We start from the raw sequence: 19,912 nt of genomic DNA, 5'->3' as shown, positions 1-19,912 counted from the left end.
CCATGCTAATTTGTTCGTCCCATCTCTACAGGCCGCACTTCCTCTGTTCTCTCCAATAGACGTGTCAGCTCCAATGTCACCCTACGCCTAGATCTCACTCTGAACTCTCTGCTTTGCTCTTCATCAGGCAGGAGTGGGCGGCAGGCCAGACAAGGCCCTTCATTATATGCACGTACAGTGACGTTTGCGATATCACGGCCTTGGAAGGGGACGTGTATGTTTACGTGCGCAGTGTGGATGTGTTCCTGTGCATGTTAGCGAGTGTATGTTGTTTCCTTGGCTCTGTAGGCCGGACATGGAGAATGCGCCTGGTCTGTAGTGTGTTTCCTGCCTTGATTTGCACACCCCCCCCCCCCCCCCCTTCTTCTTCTTCTCTGCACTTCCTTCCTTCTGGAGCTCCTCAGTAAAATAGTAAAATAAGCAGTAAGCCAATCTCTCTCTGTGCTGGTGGTCTCCTGCAGGGAGAGGATGTGAGGTGACAGAGCTGATGGATCGCCGCTGTAGAGTATTTTAATCCTGCTGATTGATAAGATAACAAAGATAAACCTGAACGGTTGTCTTTGTAACATCACCACCTGTTTTTATGACCTGATAAGATTACCTTGGATACACATTTTGCCCATGAATCATACACGCTAATATAATATCCCTGCTAAACCATAACTTGACTTAACTCAATGTAATCACCCCGGCTGGGAATTTGCTTAGTGTGCCATTTCCATTGATGGAGAAATGAAAACTTGAGTCTGTTTTTGCTTTCCTTGACTCAATCAGGCTGCACAATGGTCGTTGTTTAGCACGGTCCACACTCGGACTCACAATGGAGCCTTTTGTAAGCCTGATTCAGGCTGATATCATGCTGGAAACTATTTAGATGGGGATCACATGTTGATGGGGCGCACTGTTTCTGAGATTCTCCTATTACTCACTTAATGAGAGAATGTCAAACCTCTTGTAGACAATGTGCTTCTTGTTGTCGCAGTCTCAGGACACATTTTGGTGGACTGGATGAAACTTTTGCTTACTTCCATTTGTTACCACAAGCGCATTCTGCTTTTTTTTTTTTCCCCCCCAAGTATATTTTTTGGTTGGATTTTACCGGTATTTTGATGGATCAGCTTTGGACAGACAGGAAATGTTTCTTGAGAGAGTGGAGGATACAATGCAGCAAACAGCGACCAGCAGGACGAGGACTAGGGATGTAAAGATTCATTGTAAAAAATCGTGATAAATCTATTCAAAGGTGTCAAGATTCACATCGGTACTTATCAAAATGAATCCCAATGATAGCGTGAGCGTCAGCAGCTCTAGAGCAGAACGGTTGGCAGCTGCAGAGCAAGATTTTGAAAATTAGGACGCACCACGTCTTTTAAATTGGAGTTGTGGAAGCGTTTTGGCTTCCCCAAAGCAGAAAATGAAAGAGGTGAGAAGATAACAGACAAGACAAAAACTGTGTGCAAATATTGCAAGAAGACAGGGGACTACACAAATAGAACAACCAACATGATGCATCATTCAATCAACACCACAATGAGAAGCTCCAAACACCTACCCTTGTTGTGAGAAAAAAAAAAACACATTAAAAGGCCAAACCGCACTTACAAGTGGCTAAACCTGCGCCCCAAGCAAAGCAAATCTCTAAGGTGTTGCATAAAAACCAAGGCAGGTGAAATACATAGCCCCAAAGTGTTCATTGCTTTGGTCTGAATTGTTCGATTCTGTGCTTATTTTGGACATTTAAAACACAAATCAAAGAATTCCATTCTTAACGAGGGACGTTTAGATTCATGCGTCTCTGTTTTCCCCTGTCAAATAACAAATAAAACGCCATTCAAAGAAAGACGTTTCAAATTCCAGTTTTTTTTAAATCTAATTTCATCATTCGTTGCTTACAATATGCAGACAAATTCTTACTTTAATCCAATTTTTCAACATCCCTCAAACCATGTGTGCAGAATAAACTGTGGTATCTTACAAAAGACAGAGCCAGACATGTGACTGTAGCCATATTCATTATGTGGTTACCTTTTTAGCTGTAATGTTTAAACATCCACCGCGGCTCTCTGTTAGCCTCTGACATTAGCCGGGTCATCTGGAGTGTCACACTCCTGTTGAATTTCATTAACTGACCGGGTTTTGTCATGCTCTCTCTCTCTCTCTCGCTCTCTTTCTTTCGTGGAGTTGTACGGCATGGCTTCAGAAGCTTTTTTTTTTTTGATTTTCCCACTCTGGGGTGGGCATGAGCTTCCTTGTCGGGTACAGCTGGAGATACAGTAAGGGGGAGATAAGCTTCTAAGACAAACAAAGAGGTCTGGCAGCTGGAGAGCTAGCTGCTTATCAACTGCTTTTTTCCCAAAGTCGTGAAGGCTTTTTCACTGTGAGCTGATTCAACAGGGTGTTACCTGATCTAACTCAAGCGCTCATGCAGTGTACACACAACTCTCTTGTTATTGTATAGAGCCATATCTGGTAGCCTGTGAGGTATATATAGCCCACGATGAGGGAGTTTTTTTTTTTTAGCTGTCAATGTCCTTCCTTTCAAGATAGGAGACACACACACTGCACAGAGACACAGCACATATTTGCTTAGCAAGCCTTATTTTTTCCACTGTAGTGAAGACAGGATGTTACCATCTGATGTGAGCTAAAACAGACGCGCTAACAAGCCTGAGAAAATTAAAACTAAGAGGCCTCAGTTGTGTGCGCAGCAGCTCCAGTAGGATGCATGCAGTAAATAATTCACCTGTGCAGAATGACTAAATAATTCAGGTGCAGAATTAGCAACACGTACAACAGTATTTCACCTGAGTCGCAAAAATTGAACTTTGTGCTATGCAGAGGTAATGTTCTTTAGTAATTGTATATTTTGCTCTCTGTGTTGTGTCCTCGCCTCTCCGCCATATTGATTTCCTGTGCAGGATATTGCTGCACGTACAAAGGGCTCTGTCCTGTGCTGATAAAATATCCAAGCACAATTTTCTACATGCAATATGTAAGGCTTTGTAAGGGGAGACAGGAGTGATGGTGTCGACAGATATTGCTTCTTCTAATGGGACGCATAGTGTGTCTGTAGTGTGTGTGATGTGCAGAGCTTTTTTTTTTTTTGAAGGGTGTAGCCACGTTTGCTTTTGATATCAAAAAAAAAAAAAGAAAAGAAAAAAAAAAGCCCACTGAGCTGAGTTCTGGAGCAGGATGTTTTTTATGTTGGTCTACAGTTTCATCCAGACGTACATTTGCAAGCGCTCACTATAAATACCCCACATGCTCAGAGCCTGCCGTTAGGAGAGGCCATTTATACTTTCATGTGCTATTCATATCTCTGGCACTGGATCCTGTCATTTAGTAAACACTGTTATGACAGTGGGGGAGCCTGACGTTGGATATCAAGACAAATCTGTCACTCCAGACAGTAACCGCTGAGACGAATAGGTTAAGTTTCCATTGTTAAAACCCCAGCGAGCGCTGGCAGCCTCGAGCTAAAGGTCTTGGAAAACATGGGGGAAAAGGCATGAGCGGCTCCACCCTTCTTGGCTGGGTCTGCCAGCTCGCGCCCACCCTCAGCCACCCACACTTGCCAGTCGCAGCAGCTCCCGGCGGGCCTCCAAGCCTGCCCCTCAGCTAGCTCGCTCTGACACTTGATCTCAGGGTCAGCTGCGACAGATATTTCTGCTGTGTGTGTTTTTTAATGTCGTAAGGGGCTGGTTTGACGTGACAGCCTGTCACATGTCGGTAGGGTCAATTCAGATGACTGCGGCTTTACTGGAGCTCAGTTACACTTCACTCAGTGGCCCGGGGCTGTTTCTGTGGAGTAGGACGGGCAGTTAGAGAGACAGGGAGAGGCTTTAAACTTTGACTGTTGTTAGCAGCTCAATTTGACCTTTTATTGAAGGGAGAAATCACAAGTTACAAGTGACTTTCACATCGATCACGCAGTCAACAGAACAGCTAGAAATGAGAAGGCACATTACAGCAATGCATAATGACTCCCCTGCTTATGTTATAGAGCTAACTTAACTTTCACTAGCACAATGGCTTTAGTCACCTAGCAACACATTTATTTTAGTTCCTCTTTCTTTGCTCTGTTCCTTTCCCCGTTACCAAACTGAAAAAAAAAAAAATCTGTAGCTTTTGTAGTTTTTTCAGCTTCTTAATTCGTTCTGCTTAGAAGCACCATGTGCTATATAAAGATCAAAAGCCTCATTCTGCAATTAATGCGCAGATGGGCCTCAGATTCCTGCAAGGAAGAACAAACTCACAACACTCATGCCTGCAGGGTTATAAAGTGTCAAACATTAATGTTAAACGTGGCTGTTGCTTTTTTTATTTGTTTCACATACCTCCACCCATTCACTGGAATGACGATGAGGTCACGAGTTTCTGCTCATCATTACAAAATCCTGTTTAGGAGAACTACAGTACAGCCTCGGTATATTGAGGTTTATTTCACAAGACAACGTTCAGCGTCTCATTTGACTCACTTTTTAATGTCTTCTTTCTCTCTCTCTCTCTCCCTCTCTCTCTCTCTCTCTTTCTCTCTCTCTGTGAGGAGAGCTGTTGCCAAAAAAGATTCTTGTATTATTAGTTGAGAGAGTGACTCCCTGAATAGAGTAGAGTTCCCTCCATTGTTTCCAGTTTCAAGCAAAGCCTGTAGCATGGCGTGAAACAAGAAACAATGGAGAGTAGGAGCATTTATAGTAAGTGACTAACAGGTAGAGAATGAGCAAAACCAACATAACCTGTTGGTGCTATTTGGTTTTCGGTGAAGAGAGTAAAATGTTTGTCCATCTGGATCATGCTTCCATCAGTGTTTCCCCTACCATTATATTAGAGGGGCAGCCCGCCCTCCCCCCAATGGCACCTCCCGCCCCCCTTGAAGGTCAAGTTAATTTATTGTAGAGCTAGGATAGTGGATAGAGTCGGAAATCAGTTAAAGAAGTCGTTTAAGGATACCTTTCCGATAGAACAGGACCACTGTCATTAAAAGTAACGCATGAACACCAAGATTCCTTGAAGTGTTTGTGTCAGTGTCCGTCTGCCCGCGCACCTCCCCCCCCCACGTCCATTATACTGAAACGATTGAATTTAAAACTTAAATCATAAACTGTGAAGTTAACGCTTACACGGCGATTAAATCCAGAGTGTTCAACAATGTTCTGACAATAATCAGAAGCGGCATGCAGGAAGAGAGGGAGGATGAGAGAAAGGAAGAACGAATGCTTGAGGGCAGGAAGTGCCGCAGCTCTTAAGAATGAGGTATCCGGACTTCTCACTCCTTAAATAAATGAGGTCATCCATCATGGCGCCTGCCCCTGCATGCTATGCCATAATTCCTCTCTCATACTGTCCACCCTGACTCTGTAATCCCTGTCCAGTGTAAACAGAGTCCTACCTGGCCGTCAGTCCGAGGCCTCACCAACCTCAACGCCTCATGTCAGCTTCCCTCTGCACGGCTGCAACCAGCCTGCCTCCTGCAGAGGAGCACACAGCAGCAGAGCACACAAAGTACCCGGAATCCAGCCAGCTCCTGTCCATTATGGTTAGACTTCATGCGGTTTCCTCCTCTGCCATTTCAGCCCGGTTTGGTTTCAGCCAGAGGAGCTAAAGGAATGCGGGTATGGCATGGGCTGGGATTTAGAAACGCATGAAGATTTCAAGAATGTGCAAATATTTCACAAGACCTTCCCAGAAATCTAATATTCAATAACTACTCTTCCAATATAGAGCTGTGCACTTTGTAGAGTCATGCTTACAGTGAGATAGTCTTTTATGTTGATCATTTCTCTTCATGAGCAGTGATGACGATTGACTGAATATTTTTAAACGAGGAAAAGGAAAATCCTGAGGAATCCAATAAAAAAAAGAAAATAAAAAGAAAACAGGCCATAACCGGATTAAAGTTTGATTAATGATTAATGTGAAACAGGAGGGCAATGCTATGCAAGCCTCATGACATACTTGAAACACACGAGTCATCAGATGAAGCAGCAGCACAGCCCCTGAACTTCACTGAGCCTTTCTTTCTTACTCTGGATTGAGTGTTTTCAAGGGTGCCTTTTTTTAAAACTCAAACCACTGAGTGCCGTCTTCTGTTTGACTTTAAGCCTCACCTGTGACAGCTGGGCGTCTCTTGTAATAAGCCAGTGCCTTCCTTGCTTTGCCTGACTGGAGACCATTACAAAGTGATTACATTAAATGATGGCATGGAAAAAACCTCTCTCTGCCGGGGAGTTTGTATGCGGGGCGTATTACAATAGATTGTGGCTTCGCAGACAGAGAATGAGAGCGCTGGTGTTATGCCTGTCAGCTCCAGTCATTAAAGCCCGCTGGACGTCCCCCGCACCTGGAGAGCTTGTCCTCTGTGTTTTGTCCGCCTGTCTGTCTTCCCCCCTGCTTAATGGAGAGAAGAAGTGGCCTGCAGAGACAGTGTCAGCCCAGAGCATTTACAAACTTCTCGTGTATTGAGTAGGAAGTGTTGGATTCGAACGAGGACGGAAGGAGGGGGGGAAAAGACGGCAGGAAGCCATTTCTTGTGCAAAGTTATGGGTGTGGTTTTTGTTTCTGCTTCTTCTTCAGATGAGAATCCTGACGTCAAAACAAAAGATTTCGATAAACTGGATAAGATCACGGCGCAAAGAATGAGAGCGCCGAATCAGTGCTGGAAATGTAAACACTGTGGGAAACTATTAACCGCTTTGAAATGCTGCCCTGTGAGATCTCAACCAGAAATGAACACAGTCATCCTCGAAGGTCAGATAAGACTGGATGCTGTAGTAGCTACAGTATGGCGTTGCTCAGGCTTAATGTATATATCATTGTAGTTTAGCCTTACTAAGCTATTGCTTTACACTTGACTTTCTACGACGGTCGAACTTGACCATGAACAGACTACACGCACTGTTATTGGAGGGCTAATCCTCCAGGCTGGATAAATGCCAAACACAAAATTCAATCAACTCTCCTTCTTCCAAGGATATCTCTCCTTCTGAAGGACACCCTGCAAATGAAGACTCGTCGCTCTCAGACAGCAACCGGCCTTGTGTCCGGCCTTCTCCGAGCAGCGATTTCCAAATCCTCCACCTGACGCAGAGAGTGGCATTCAGAGTTCTCTCTGAGTGAGACCGGAGTCTGAGTCAGTCATGTAGCCATGATTCTTTCATCTGAGCAGCGACCGTGCCAACTGTTCAGGGGTATATGAACTCCTCCTGAGACACGAGTTGCAGGCCCGTGCCAGTTCACCAGCCATGTTGACTTTGGAAGCAGATACGAGAGAAAGAGGGAGACGGAGGCCTTCAGCTTTGCTGTATGTTGAATGTTTGGAGGTTTTATCTTGGGCAGCGACCAACTGGTTGAGGGCTAACAGACAACCACTACAGTAGCTACATGCTTTCATGACTGTTTCAAGTTTTGCTGGCATCTTCTTCAAGACTTCTGTTTCCTGGCTCATGTCAGAAAATGTTTCCTAGTGATGTGTGAGACAAAGATGTTCAGTGATGGTATCTTTGCTCGCTGTCATTTAAAGCTTTCGCATATTTTAGGCAATGCTCTCCTTTCATTTTAAAATCTTCCTGTGAGGCGGTTTAATCTGGCTATAGCAATAAGACAACAGGCAATAAAAACAACAGTGCAGCTATTTTTATTTTTTTTTTCAAATGGAAAACACTAAGCACAGATTCTGCATGTGAGTAGTGATGAAAGGTATAGTGGGAGATAGTAGACAGGAAAAGAGGCTAAAGCTGGAGAAGGAAGTGCCGTGCAGGAACAATGAGTGTTGTTTAGTTCGCTTCCGCCGTCGCTCTGTCAAGTATCTGCAGGCGGAGCAGCGTCAACACAGCATTCAGGGGAAACAGGCATAAAGCAATCAAACGGTGTTTAGCATGGAGGAAAACTTGGACCCCACTGTCTGCTTTCCCTTCATTCCCACTCTGTTCCAATCCGCAACGATGAAGCTGATGCCCCCCCCCCCCCCCCCCTCCCTTCACTGATCTGCTCTGTATCAGGAGTCCCGCTGTTTGAACTGATGGCGAAAGTAATTAAATGTTGGGTGTTGTGGCCCCGGGGGCAGGAGAGATGGCTGCCGTGCAGGGATACTGGTGACAGATTTGCATTTCTCTAATGTTAGCAAGCAAGTGCACGAGATAGATAAAGACTTGCGATGATGCTCCTCAGTGCATTTAGAGGCAAACGGCTTTGCGGCCGCTTTCTTTAGAAATGCTAAAAAAGAACGAGTGAAGTCATGCGGACATGAACTCGCAAGTGAAAGCAGAGTTTAGCAGACTGTGTCTCTTTGCACTTTGTTTACTTGTCCTCATCTGACCACCTCTCTCTGCAGCGGCGGCAGCAGCATGCTTTGATTCAGTCTAGACAATGTCACATAAGGTCAAACAGCATTCGATATAAAATCCTGGCAGTCAATGCAAAAAGCATCCAGTGAGATGATGAATGAAGGATGAATACTTGCACTTCCAACAGAAAGATGCACACACTGCTGAGTTAACATCATCCAACCTAGATGTTCTCCTTTCACAAACGTTATTAAAGCAGTAATACCAGCAGTGGGATATAGCAAATAACACCTGAGTCCTCGGGTGAACTAGAGAATAAAGAAAACATCTGTAAGCAAAAGCTTGACTGTGTTTAAAGATGAACACTCAGGTGATGACCTCTGCTGCCCACTGACTGAAGTTTTTTTTTTAACTCCAGTCTCTGCTGAAATCCACTGGCTACACTTCCTGTCATCACTTGGGCTAAAACAGAAGCCTGTGGTGCATTAAAAAGTGCAATGTGAAGCAGATGTGTTCATTCGAAACTGGAGACTTCTCTTCCAAAGCGCTGGACTTGTAACAAGAGACGTCAGGACGTGACCTACTGTGGCTGCTCCTGTGAGTGCCCGATTTTACCTCGAAGAATTAGTGTGTGATGAGGCCGTGTTTGTGAGGCTTTTCAACTCAATGGGACTCTGAAGCAGAAATAACTTACTGACGGGAAGGCATTTTTCAAATTCATTTGGTTTAGCAACAGCTCCACAGTGGAGGAAACACCCATTTTTCGCAGATCACCACACATTTGTTCCCGGCAGATTTTTTTTTGCATTCCTCTTCTCGGATTGCTTTAATAAATAATGGACGCATAAATGTTCGTTCACAACTTCTTCTTTTTTTTTTTTTTTTTAAGGAAACAGCAGGATCTTTGAAATTGCAAAGATGGCTGTGTGTGCTGTTAAAGCAGTTCATGTTGTTCCGTGGGAATGATGGGAATTAAGAAAATGACGGGAAATGAACCACCAGGCCCTCGGAGAAGTGAGGTTAGGGTGGTGGGGGGCAATAAAACTAGAGTGGTGTGATAACAAGGCTGCTGATGCGGTTTTTTATTGAGCAGCCTTTTTAAAGGCCCACAGGCCTCGTCTTGGGAAGCAAGCACAATCGTTAGCTTCTTGTAGATGTCTCCTGGAAGAGGAAAATTTTTTAGCCAAACAAAGGGATTACGTTTAATTTGAACTCTATGATTAAGGGATTCTTTTTAATACCAGAGACTTCCTCACTCTCGAGCACTATGATTTATAACTTTTTTTCAAAGGCACTGTGAGCAAAACAAGGGACGAGAGTACAGCTGTAGAGGAGTTTCATTGAACAGAAATATATGACCACCCATGCTTGATTCAAATAAGGGGCCTTAGCACCCTCTTGTGAAACAATTTTGCAACACACAATTATGTTGACCATTACGTTTATAGCCGCAAACAACAGGCTTACATGTCGATTTGTCATGAGAGTAACTAGAGGTAACATGTGATTAATGATTTCCTCATCTTCTTCTCTTCCTGTGTAGCTGGCAGGCCTGGGGTGGGACAGAGAACATGGCTGAACCACGGCGGGAGAGCACCAGCAGCCTGCAGAGGAAGAAACCTCCCTGGCTCAGATTGGACATTCCCACAGCTCAGATGTCACTGGACGAGCCTCCCACGTTTGTTCAGGTGCTCGCTCTGGCTGGAAATCCACTTCTCAACACTGTCAACCATATCGTCAAGTCTTTTCACTTTGTTCATACCACTGTGTTCACACTTTTGTCCTCCTCCTCATCCTTTCCTGTGTAGCCGATGAAGAGGCAGGGGTTCCTGCGCAGCATCAGCATGCCAGTGGAGACCTCTCACCTCCAGTCCCCACCCCGGGACCTCTTTGACACCCGGCGACCTGTCTTACAACGCCAGTCATCCATCACTCAGACCATAAAGAGGTAAAGGCATATCCATCCATTCATGCATTGATTTCTTGATTTGAAGGGGGTTCAGCATATTTGAAGACTAACATGAGAAACAATATTTGCAGAAAAACATGCAACTATTGCTATTTTTCACATTTTATAGGCCACACTGTGTGTATTTTACATTTGGAATGCTCAAACAATACCCATGAGTTAAATGAAGGAAGTTGGGAGCCTGTGTCCTTCTTCATTCCTTTCCTTTTTTTTCTAAATTGCATGGCTGTATCTGATATAAAATCTTGGGTTCATTGTAATAACTATCCTAACGTTGTATGCATAAATAAAAAGACGACCTAACAATCTGCTTTGCTCTGTCTGCATGGTGGCTACAGCACTGTCCAGCTGCACCTTTTTTTCCTTCTCACTGCGTCTTGTTGTCTCTTCTCTTTCTCCCTGTGTCTGTCCCTTTGCAACCTTCCTTCCTTCCTTCCTGCCCTGCTCTGCCTGGTCACAGCAGCAGAAGGGTGCACTTTGAGCGGATTAACACGGTGCCTATTAAGGGGCAGCGGGCTGCTCGCCGCGGCACCAGGAAACACCACTCACTCTCCAGAACTCTGCTCAGGTACAGCCGGAGAAATGCAATGTTAATTCTGACATGCCAATGCTGCTTTATGCAGACAGTGATACGTATTGCATCTGTGAGTCATACAGTAGCAACAAACATTCTTTTGAGTAAATGAGTCACAAGACAACCTGAAACCAAAATAGCCGTCATTTCCCTGTAACACAGTTCTCTTAATTTAGAAGTACAGTAATGACCGACCTGGCAAAGGGAGAAAAGCCGCTTCTACTCAAATCTGTCAAATATCAAACATCTGGACGAATCTGGAGATTACATACGTCTTCTGTTCAGTCATACTTACTGATACTTATGTAACCAAGGTCATGCCCGCTGTGGCAAAGAAAGACCAAAGTATGGACTGTATATTCTGTATTTTGAGAGAACAGGACGAGTAAAACATGTCTGTTATTTCTGTCTGTTTTTTTGTTTTTTTTAAGAGCTTCATTAACTAGTGAGAAATAGCCAAACTTTCCTCAACACTGACTCTGCACCTGGTAATTAACAGCCAGCTCGCCTCAACTCTCCTTTGAAGAATGTTTCCACTTCCACTTCCTGCCCTCAGGGTGCAGTAACAATGTTTGTTCTGGTACTCATTAGGACTTCAACTTCAACAACGCGATTGTGTACATTTTCAGCGCGGTTGGGTGGAATGGGATAAAAGGGAGATAGGAGAAGATAAAAAATGTGCTTCCTTTGTGTGTGTTTATTGAATCTGCTGTCTGTTTGTGCCAGTGTAGATAAGTTACATCTGAATGAATTGGAATGTAACCGCAGCATCAGAACTCAAGTAATTTCCCTCTTTCTCTCCTTGTCTTTGAACATGTAGACTTTGAGTTTATGTCCACTGACACTTGGTAGGCGTAGCAGTGTGTGTACCTGGCTTCTAATGATGTGTCGTACTGAACAAGTAGGCTTCTTGAAGTAAATGCTGAAAGCCGACTCACACTTAAGTGCAGATTTTGTTTTGTTTTGGTGTTCTCTGTAAATTCAATCAATCTTTATTTATATAGCGCCAGTTCATAACAAATATTATCACGAGACACTTATCAAAAAGAGGGCGCTGTTCGGCATTGGCAGAGAAGATTTGGCAAGTATTTCATGGGAGCTTATCCCACAAATGCATGTTCCTTACAAATGTGGCACCATTTAAAAGCGAAATAAACAGGCTTTCCATTGGTATTATATTTATTGCCTAGAAGCATTGTTACAAAAAAAGAAATAATCTACCAAACACAAATGTCCTTACATTTTGTGCAACGTTTATTCAATATTACATTAGACAAATATAGTAAAACATCCCACTTTCAAAATGAAAGAAATCGGTCGCCTCAGTTTCCAAAACGCTTACAAAGTGTTGTTAAAAGAAAAAGTGATGCAACAGAGTGGTGAAAATTACTCTGTAAATGTATCACCGGCATCAAATTCAATGTATATTTTATTATGCAAAAACAATGAAACTCCTCAGTTTCAAACTTGAACATGTTGTCTCTTTTTTCAATTAAATATTGGATTTCAGTCCCAAATTTTTAGGAATTGGGGTCGTATAAAACATTAAATGAGTTAAGAAGTATATGGGCTCATGTTTCCATAATAGATCCATTCCCTTTTTTGATTGATAAATTTCCGGAAGAAGTGCTGAATGGAGAGTCATTTGGAAACCGTGTGAAATGATCTGGCTCACTCAAAAGACACAAATCTCCCTTCTCTACTTCACTACCTGTGTATCCCATGTGTCTGGAAATAAACATGCCTGGGCTTGTCCCGCCTACTCTGCCAATAACTCGTATTATGTAGAGCACTTCTCTATGACCTTTGAAATTGTGGTTTCATTAGTCCCATGCCTCGTTACTTCTTTGACACGTTTGACCAGACAGCATTAAACCTCTCTGTGAGAAATGAAGCATGCTTGTTAGCTTTTGTGTGAACCCCCATCTGAGATGTCGAGATGTTTGTGGTGTTAGGGGAACAGCTGACTGGTTCGGGGTCAGTAAAGACGGCGATGCCTCCCAGAAATGGCAGAGGAAAAGCCTGCGCCACTGCAGCCTGCGCTATGGAAAGCTGAAACCGCAGGTGATCCGAGAGATGGATCTGCCCAGCCAGGACAACATCTCCTTAACCAGCACGGAGACCCCGCCTCCTCTCTATGTCCCCTCCTCACAGCATGGCATGCAAAAGGTAAAGAAGTAGGGCTTATTTTGCAGCATACTGTTCCTTTAATTTTCTTTAAATGTGTCATGCAGATGTTAGACAGTTTTATGTTACAAAAGAAAAACATTTTATAATATTTGAGGAATCGGAGCCTGTGTTTAATCATATTAAAGACGAGTGCTGAATTTTCAAGGTTCAATTTTACCACATGATAATTAAATACACTTTAGAACTACCACGTTTTGAACTCTTTGTCCTCCAGATTGTGGACCCATTGGCGCGAGGACGGGCCTTTCGCATGGTGGAAGAGGTGGATGGCTACAGCGTGCCTCAGACCCCTATAACCCCTGGAGCTGCCTCCCTCTGCTCCTTCACCAGCTCCCGCTCAGGTCTCAACCGACTGCCTCGTCGACGGAAGAGGGAGTCAGTGGCCAAGATGAGCTTCAGGGCGGCGGCAGCACTGGTGAAGGTAAGCCGGACGAATATGATCAACAGTTTAAAAATAAATATGTTCAAAGTTTTAAAAAAATAACAAATACGATTTATCAACAGGACAACAAATGCCTAAAAAAACTGTAGCAAAGTGTTCCTTGTTGGACTTCATTAATACTGTATTACTTTGAATCTCAGGGGCGCTCCTTACGGGAGAGCACGATAAGACGGGCCCAAAGACGCAGCTTCACCCCGGCCAGCTTCATGGACGAGGACATGGTCGACTTTCCTGATGAGCTGGACACGTCGTTCTTTGCCAGAGTAAGGCGGGGGAACAACAGTAATGTTTGGAGGGAGTTCCTATGTAACCATGTTCATGTAACAGTTGAATATTAATGTTCAAACCACGGGGATGATGAATGTTCTCTGTAGGATATTCTGATGCAGGAGGAGTTGTCCACTTACACGGACGAGGTGTTCGAGTCTCCGTCTGAGGCCGCTATGAAAGACGTCGAGCCCAGCGGCAAGAAGGATGAGACGGAGCTGACAGGAAGCGCCCTGGATAAGTCGGAGCTGGAGAGAAGTCATCTCATGCTGTGAGTTACTGAACTGTGGCCGCGTTATTGCCCATACAAGCTTTAAAGAGGACATATTATAGCCCTTTTCCACTTTTTCAAACAGTCCCCTGTGGTCTAAATGAAACATCTGTGCTGTGCTTTAGTCAAAGTAGAACATGAATCAAGCATCAGAGGAGGTTTTTGATCCCTGTATAAACCAGCTCTCTCAGAACGCTCCGTTTTGGTGTGCGTGTCTCTTTAAATGCGATGAGTTCCCTATGAGTTTTTCCTGGGAGACATCACTCCTCTGTAGAGAGAATATAAGTGGCAGACCTGCGCAAATGTTTTGTTCTAGGCTGGGGATGGAGTCCATGGGTGGAGATACCAGAATTTTTTTACCAGAATCCCACTGTGACATCACAAACTGAGAATATTTGAAACGGAGCATTTTTCTCTGTGTTGTAAGACTTATGCAGACCACTAAAAAAGGTCTGGATGGATTTATTTCACATTTTGTGGGTCGGTAGACACTCAGGTTACCCAAATATATGTTCAAAAACACTGCAAAAGTGGATTTTTCATAATATGTCCCCTTTAGATCTACTTTAAAATACTAGAGAATAGATGACAGACTTCTCTTCCTCTGCTGTGTACTCTTTCAGACCTCTGGAGCGAGGGTGGCGGAAAGCCAAAGAAGGAACTCCCGGACCACCAAAGGTGCCCTTACGGCAGGAGGTGGTGAGTGTGACTGGACAGCGGCGTGGCCAGCGCATCGTTGTACCTGTCAAGAAGCTTTTCGCCCGAGAAAAGAGGCCCTATGGTTTGGGCATGGTGGGGAAGCTCACAAACCGCACCTACCGCAAGCGCATCGACAGCTATGTGAAGAGGCAGATCGAGGACATGGATGACCACAGGTACCGCACCTCTCAGGATAATAACCGATTTCTTCAATGATTCAGAATGAGCACTGCTTTATTTTAAAAATATACATCCTCTCTGTCTCCTCCAGGCCTTTTTTTACATACTGGATTACATTTGTCCATTTGCTCATCACCATCCTGGCTGTTTGTATCTATGGTATTGCACCAGTGGGCTTTTCCCAGCATGAGACGGTTGATTCTGTGAGTTACAGCTCTGTTGGAATGAACATTTTTGTTATAATATCTTCATTTATTATCGTCACATCATTCTATATTGACTTTACTCTTTGTTTTTTCTTTTTATTCAGGTTTTAAGAAACAAAGGTGTGTATGAAAATGTCAAGTTTGTACAGCAGGAGAACTTTTGGATCGGGCCGAGCTCGGTAAGCACTCAAAAAAAAAACACACAAACAAATAATCACTTGTTCATCGATGTCCACTTCACTTTGACTTTTCCTCCATCTCTCCTGTGTTAGGAATCTCTGATCCACTTGGGGGCCAAATTCTCTCCGTGCATGCGGCAGGACAAGCAGGTGCACGATCTTATCAGGGAAAAGAGCGCTGTCGAGCGTAACTCCGCCTGCTGTGTGCGGAACGATCGCTCTGGATGCCTCCAAACCTCAGAGGAGGAATGCTCGGTGTGTGAACGCCCCAAATTCTTATTTGTTTCGTTACCTTTTGAATTAAAAAAGAAATAAATAAAGTGGCGGGTTACTTCTTCTCACCGATTCCGTTTGTGGTTTCATTTCCAGAGTACTCTAGCTGTGTGGGTGAAGTGGCCCAAGCATTCCAGCACGCCCAAGTTAAATGGTGAAGACAGACAACACGGCTCTGTGTGCCACCAGGATCCGAGGTAAGAGACTTTTCATAGCAGATTAAAGGTGAAATCTCCTCATAGCAATTTGGTAAACGTGATATGTCCATCTTCACTACAGGATATGTTTAGAGCCTGCCTCAGTATCACCTCATGAATGGCCGGACGACATCACCAAGTGGCCAGTGAGTAAAAAAGAAAACCCCGTCTGGTATAAAGACGTAAAGCAGGGACTCCTATCTCATCCTCATCTTCGTCAACATTATCATTTTGTATTTTTAAATCCTCGAGAAGAGAGAAGAGGCTGATACAAATAAAATCATCAGAGAGGTCTAGGGTGCAATAACAAGAGCAGAGAATAAAACAGGAAGTTCATATAATACAGTGAAAAGGGTTAATGTTATACACGGAAATAGAAAGAGAATAAGATCCGCAATTTGATTGGGCGTTGAGGAAAAGCTTGAAAGGAATTCATTGTTCTTGTTCCAGTATTTTAAAAATAGCTTGATTTGCATCAGAAGAATGTAAAAATTTGAAAAAACATTGAAAATAATCGCTGCTCTCAGGGTCTGTCTGTAAATGTATTCCATGCAAACAATGGATACATTTGCCTTTGATGTTACTAGCGGCATATTCAAGTTATTTCTCTCTCGCTCTGCTTGTTAGGACTGTTTCACATCACTTCAAATCGACATGTACGCTCTATTATGTTTCTTCTTTATTTATGGATTTACAATTTGAAACGTTACAAATTTAAATCCCTGCGTCAAAAAAAAAAACAACATAAAAAAATGCTTTGACTTTCAGATTTGTACCAGGTACAACACAGGAAACCACACCAACCTGCCTCACATAGACTGTACCATCACAGGCCGACCCTGCTGCATCGGAACCAAAGGGAGGTGAGGAGAGCAAGTTGACCTTTGACAAGCGTTCTTTTTTTCTTTTTTTTTTGACTAGTACGACTCAGGATGTACTGATTTAGCAAATGTGTTTTGTTGTTGTTTTTTTATTATTCAAGGTGTGAAATCACATCTCGGGAGTATTGCGACTTCATGAAGGGCTACTTTCACGAGGAGGCAACACTCTGCTCTCAAGTAAGCTGCTGACCTTCTCCACACAAATGACAAACTTCTTTTTGGCTGCATGTGCTGCTATTTGAAATCTAGTGTGCATGTGAGTACTTACTGAACACCAAACAAGATTTTTTGGTGAAACTTTGAAACTTTCTCCAGGTGCACTGCATGGATGATGTCTGTGGACTGTTGCCATTCCTCAACCCTGAGATCCCAGATCAGTTTTACAGACTCTGGCTGTCACTTTTCCTTCATGCTGGGTGAGTCAGAAGCTGTCCAGATCATTGAAAGTAGATGTACTTTTTTAAATATGTACCTGGCAGAACAGTTGGGCAAAAAAATGAGAAAGGTTTTCATATTACAACTACTGAGTGTTATTTAGAGAGATTTTATTTAGTGATCTTATTGAAGCACCATTTATCTCTTAAGGTCATGCTATGGATCGGTGAAAGCACAATTTGAGAAGGACCGACAGTCTGATACGGATGTACTGCATCGTTGTGCTTGTACACAGCAGTGACGGAGCAGGATTATTAAAAGATCCAAATCAGAGTCGCGTCTGTCACAAACAAGGAAATTGTCAGGAGCTCCTGTTGTACTCATAGTCACAACAAAAGGAATGTACTGAAAGATAAAGACATATAGACAGAAATTAGACAGAAGACAGAAAAACACTGCAAACAATGGGAACCAACCAGCTCCTGTTTAGCACAACAGAATGAAGGGATGATCTTTCGTTTCCACATCTACTGCTCAGTGGTATCACACTAATGTGTATTCCAAACATCATATAAAATAGTGTGATTCTGAAGAATACACCATTTAGTGTAATTACAATGAATGCTCTCAGTAAAATGTTTGGCTGATTAAGCTAAAGTGCGACCAAGAGAAGCGCCAATTTTGAATCAAACTGCTCTTCTCTTAGCTGAGCCAAATGATCCGGATCACTGAAAAGTAGGGCTGGGAATCTTCTGGTGTCTCACGATTCGACACGATTTAAAGTCTATTTTGGAATTAGTACATACTCCAGGATCAAGTCATCTGTGAGACTTGCTGAATTTCTTCCGGTCCATTTGGCTTTCTACTGAGTCAATTTTTTTGAAGTTATGAATCTATTTAAAATATCAGAAGATAAGAATCTTGATTTTTTTTTTTTTTTTTTTTTTTTTTTACCTAAATCGATTTTTTTCCCCCACCTCTTCTAAAAAGAGACGTAATTTCCATCACCAGCTATATCTACATAACTGGTTATCAGCGGTGTCTGGAAATGTATTTTCCTGTGATATATGAAGACAGACACTCAGCACAAGGAGCTGACCTCGCTGTGAAGAGGAGCAGTGCTTCATCTTGGAGCTTGTCTGTTATCTGTCCTCTGGGTAATTAAACAAAGTGCCCTCGCTACACGAACTCATTAAGCTTCACAGAGACGGAGAGCGATTTTGTCGATGGGCTGTTGAGGGTTTTTTTTTTTTTTTCCCCCTCTTGTACTCAGAGGAATTATCCTCCCAACACATCAAGGCTTTTCAACATACTTAGGCAGACATACAGCAGGTCACATTGCACACACGTGAGCGCTGTGTCCATTTCTCCCCAGGATCCTTCACTGCCTGGTGTCGGTGGCTTTCCAGATGACCATCCTGAGGGACCTGGAGAAGCTGGCTGGCTGGCTGCGTATCTCAATCATTTACATCATCAGTGGCATCACTGGCAACTTAGCCTCTGCCATCTTCCTGCCCTACAGAGCAGAGGTGATCAGCAACTATATCACAAATGATGTGTCCAATTTTTCACCAGAAGTATACACTCATTATTATTGATTGACAGCTTCCTTTTATAACCTTCACATTTATTAGCTCTCTTAGACTTTTCTAAATGTGTTGCAAATTGTCTTTGCACATCTCAAAATGCACATAACATTCAAACAAACATCTCCCTGCTGTCTTTGTCTCAGGTGGGGCCAGCCGGCTCTCAGTTCGGGATCCTGGCCTGCCTGTTTGTCGAGTTGTTTCAGAGCTGGCAGATCCTGGCGCAGCCCTGGAGAGCCTTCACCAAGCTGCTGTGTGTGGTGCTCTTCCTCTTTGCCTTTGGGCTCTTGCCCTGGATCGACAACTTTGCCCACATTAGTGGCTTCATCTCCGGTTTCTTCCTGTCCTTCGCCTTCTTACCCTACATCAGTTTCGGCCGCATGGACCTGTACCGCAAACGCTGTCAGATCATCGTCTTCCTGCTGGTGTTTGTCGGGCTCTTCTCAGGCCTCGTGGTGCTCTTCTACGTCTACCCGATCAAGTGCGACTGGTGCGAGTTGCTCACCTGCATCCCCTTCACGGACAAATTCTGCGAGAAGTACGACCTCAACGCTCACCTCCACTGAGCTGTGGACGGCGTGAGCACAACCTGGGAGGCATCAGGTCAAAGGATGCGGACTAGCAGATGTTCAAAGCCGTATACTCTGTTCCCCACTCTCTGTGACTGTGACAATATAATTGTGTTTTTTTTACTCTGTCAGTATCAATACCTATGCCACTCCTCTTAAGGACTCCCTTTAATCACTTCCTTGTTCCTGTGCAGTCTTTGTCCTGCCTTCACTGTCTAGTGGGACAAAGGTACCACAATTCCGAACTTCATCAAAGCTCCCAGCTGCCCTACACACACGTGAGACAGGAATAAGAGAAGCCACCGCTGGTACAGAGACAAGGAATATCTCTTTTTTTTTTAATTTACAGTCACACTCAAAAAAAAAAAAAAACAAGACAAAGGTTGTATTGTTATTCAGGCAACTTCATACAAAAGCAGGGACAAACATCTTACATTGATACCTTTGGTGCCTTGTTGAAAAATGTACCAACTACTGCCATATTTTTGTTACGTTACGCTGAGCACTCGAATGTTTTCTTTATTTGGTGTATTGCTTCCCAAGAAGTGATGATTGTTCTGAACATGGTAGTGTTTTAGCTACCTGTCTACTCACATGTAACTGAAACAGAAAACAGAAAAAAAGAAAATGTACAAATTAAAATGGTCTTTGATTTCTATTTATGGCTTGAAATTATTTATTTTTTTAAAGGTTTTTTGGGGGGCTTGTTATGCCTTTTATTAAGAGGTAGGACAGTGGATAGAGTCAGAAATCAGGGAGAGAAGAGAGAGAG

At 43.5% G+C, this 19,912-nt stretch overlaps 1 protein-coding gene across 3 annotated transcripts in view; it reads left to right on the top strand.

Moving 5' to 3' along the window:
• The window catches only part of rhbdf1a (rhomboid 5 homolog 1a (Drosophila)), a 29,842-nt gene extending 10,044 nt beyond the window's left edge, over positions 1-19,798 (top strand). Inside the window, exons 2-19 of one of the 3 annotated variants that reach the window (XM_065964633.1) lie at positions 9,826-9,970; positions 10,091-10,230; positions 10,715-10,819; positions 12,781-12,994; positions 13,230-13,436; positions 13,598-13,720; positions 13,832-13,995; positions 14,619-14,870; positions 14,966-15,077; positions 15,185-15,259; positions 15,353-15,514; positions 15,629-15,729; positions 15,812-15,875; positions 16,498-16,592; positions 16,712-16,787; positions 16,926-17,026; positions 18,361-18,514; positions 18,718-19,798. In XM_065964633.1, the coding sequence (XP_065820705.1) occupies positions 9,854-9,970; positions 10,091-10,230; positions 10,715-10,819; positions 12,781-12,994; positions 13,230-13,436; positions 13,598-13,720; positions 13,832-13,995; positions 14,619-14,870; positions 14,966-15,077; positions 15,185-15,259; positions 15,353-15,514; positions 15,629-15,729; positions 15,812-15,875; positions 16,498-16,592; positions 16,712-16,787; positions 16,926-17,026; positions 18,361-18,514; positions 18,718-19,137 (2,682 nt within the window). In that variant the 5' untranslated portion in view covers positions 9,826-9,853 and the 3' untranslated portion in view covers positions 19,138-19,798. Of the gene's footprint in view, positions 1-9,825; positions 9,971-10,090; positions 10,231-10,711; positions 10,820-12,780; positions 12,995-13,229; positions 13,437-13,597; positions 13,721-13,831; positions 13,996-14,618; positions 14,871-14,965; positions 15,078-15,184; positions 15,260-15,352; positions 15,515-15,628; positions 15,730-15,811; positions 15,876-16,497; positions 16,593-16,711; positions 16,788-16,925; positions 17,027-18,360; positions 18,515-18,717 lie in introns of all 3 variants that reach the window. The other 2 variants (XM_020655901.3, XM_065964634.1) reach the window with 2 other exon arrangements.
• Positions 19,799-19,912: the final 114 nt, after the last annotated feature.

Source organism: Labrus bergylta, chromosome 16 (assembly GCF_963930695.1).
Source record: "Labrus bergylta chromosome 16, fLabBer1.1, whole genome shotgun sequence".
NCBI classification, from domain to species: domain Eukaryota; kingdom Metazoa; phylum Chordata; class Actinopteri; order Labriformes; family Labridae; genus Labrus; species Labrus bergylta.
Note: the sequence above shows the minus strand (reverse complement) of the source record. Positions and strands in the feature narration are given on the sequence as shown.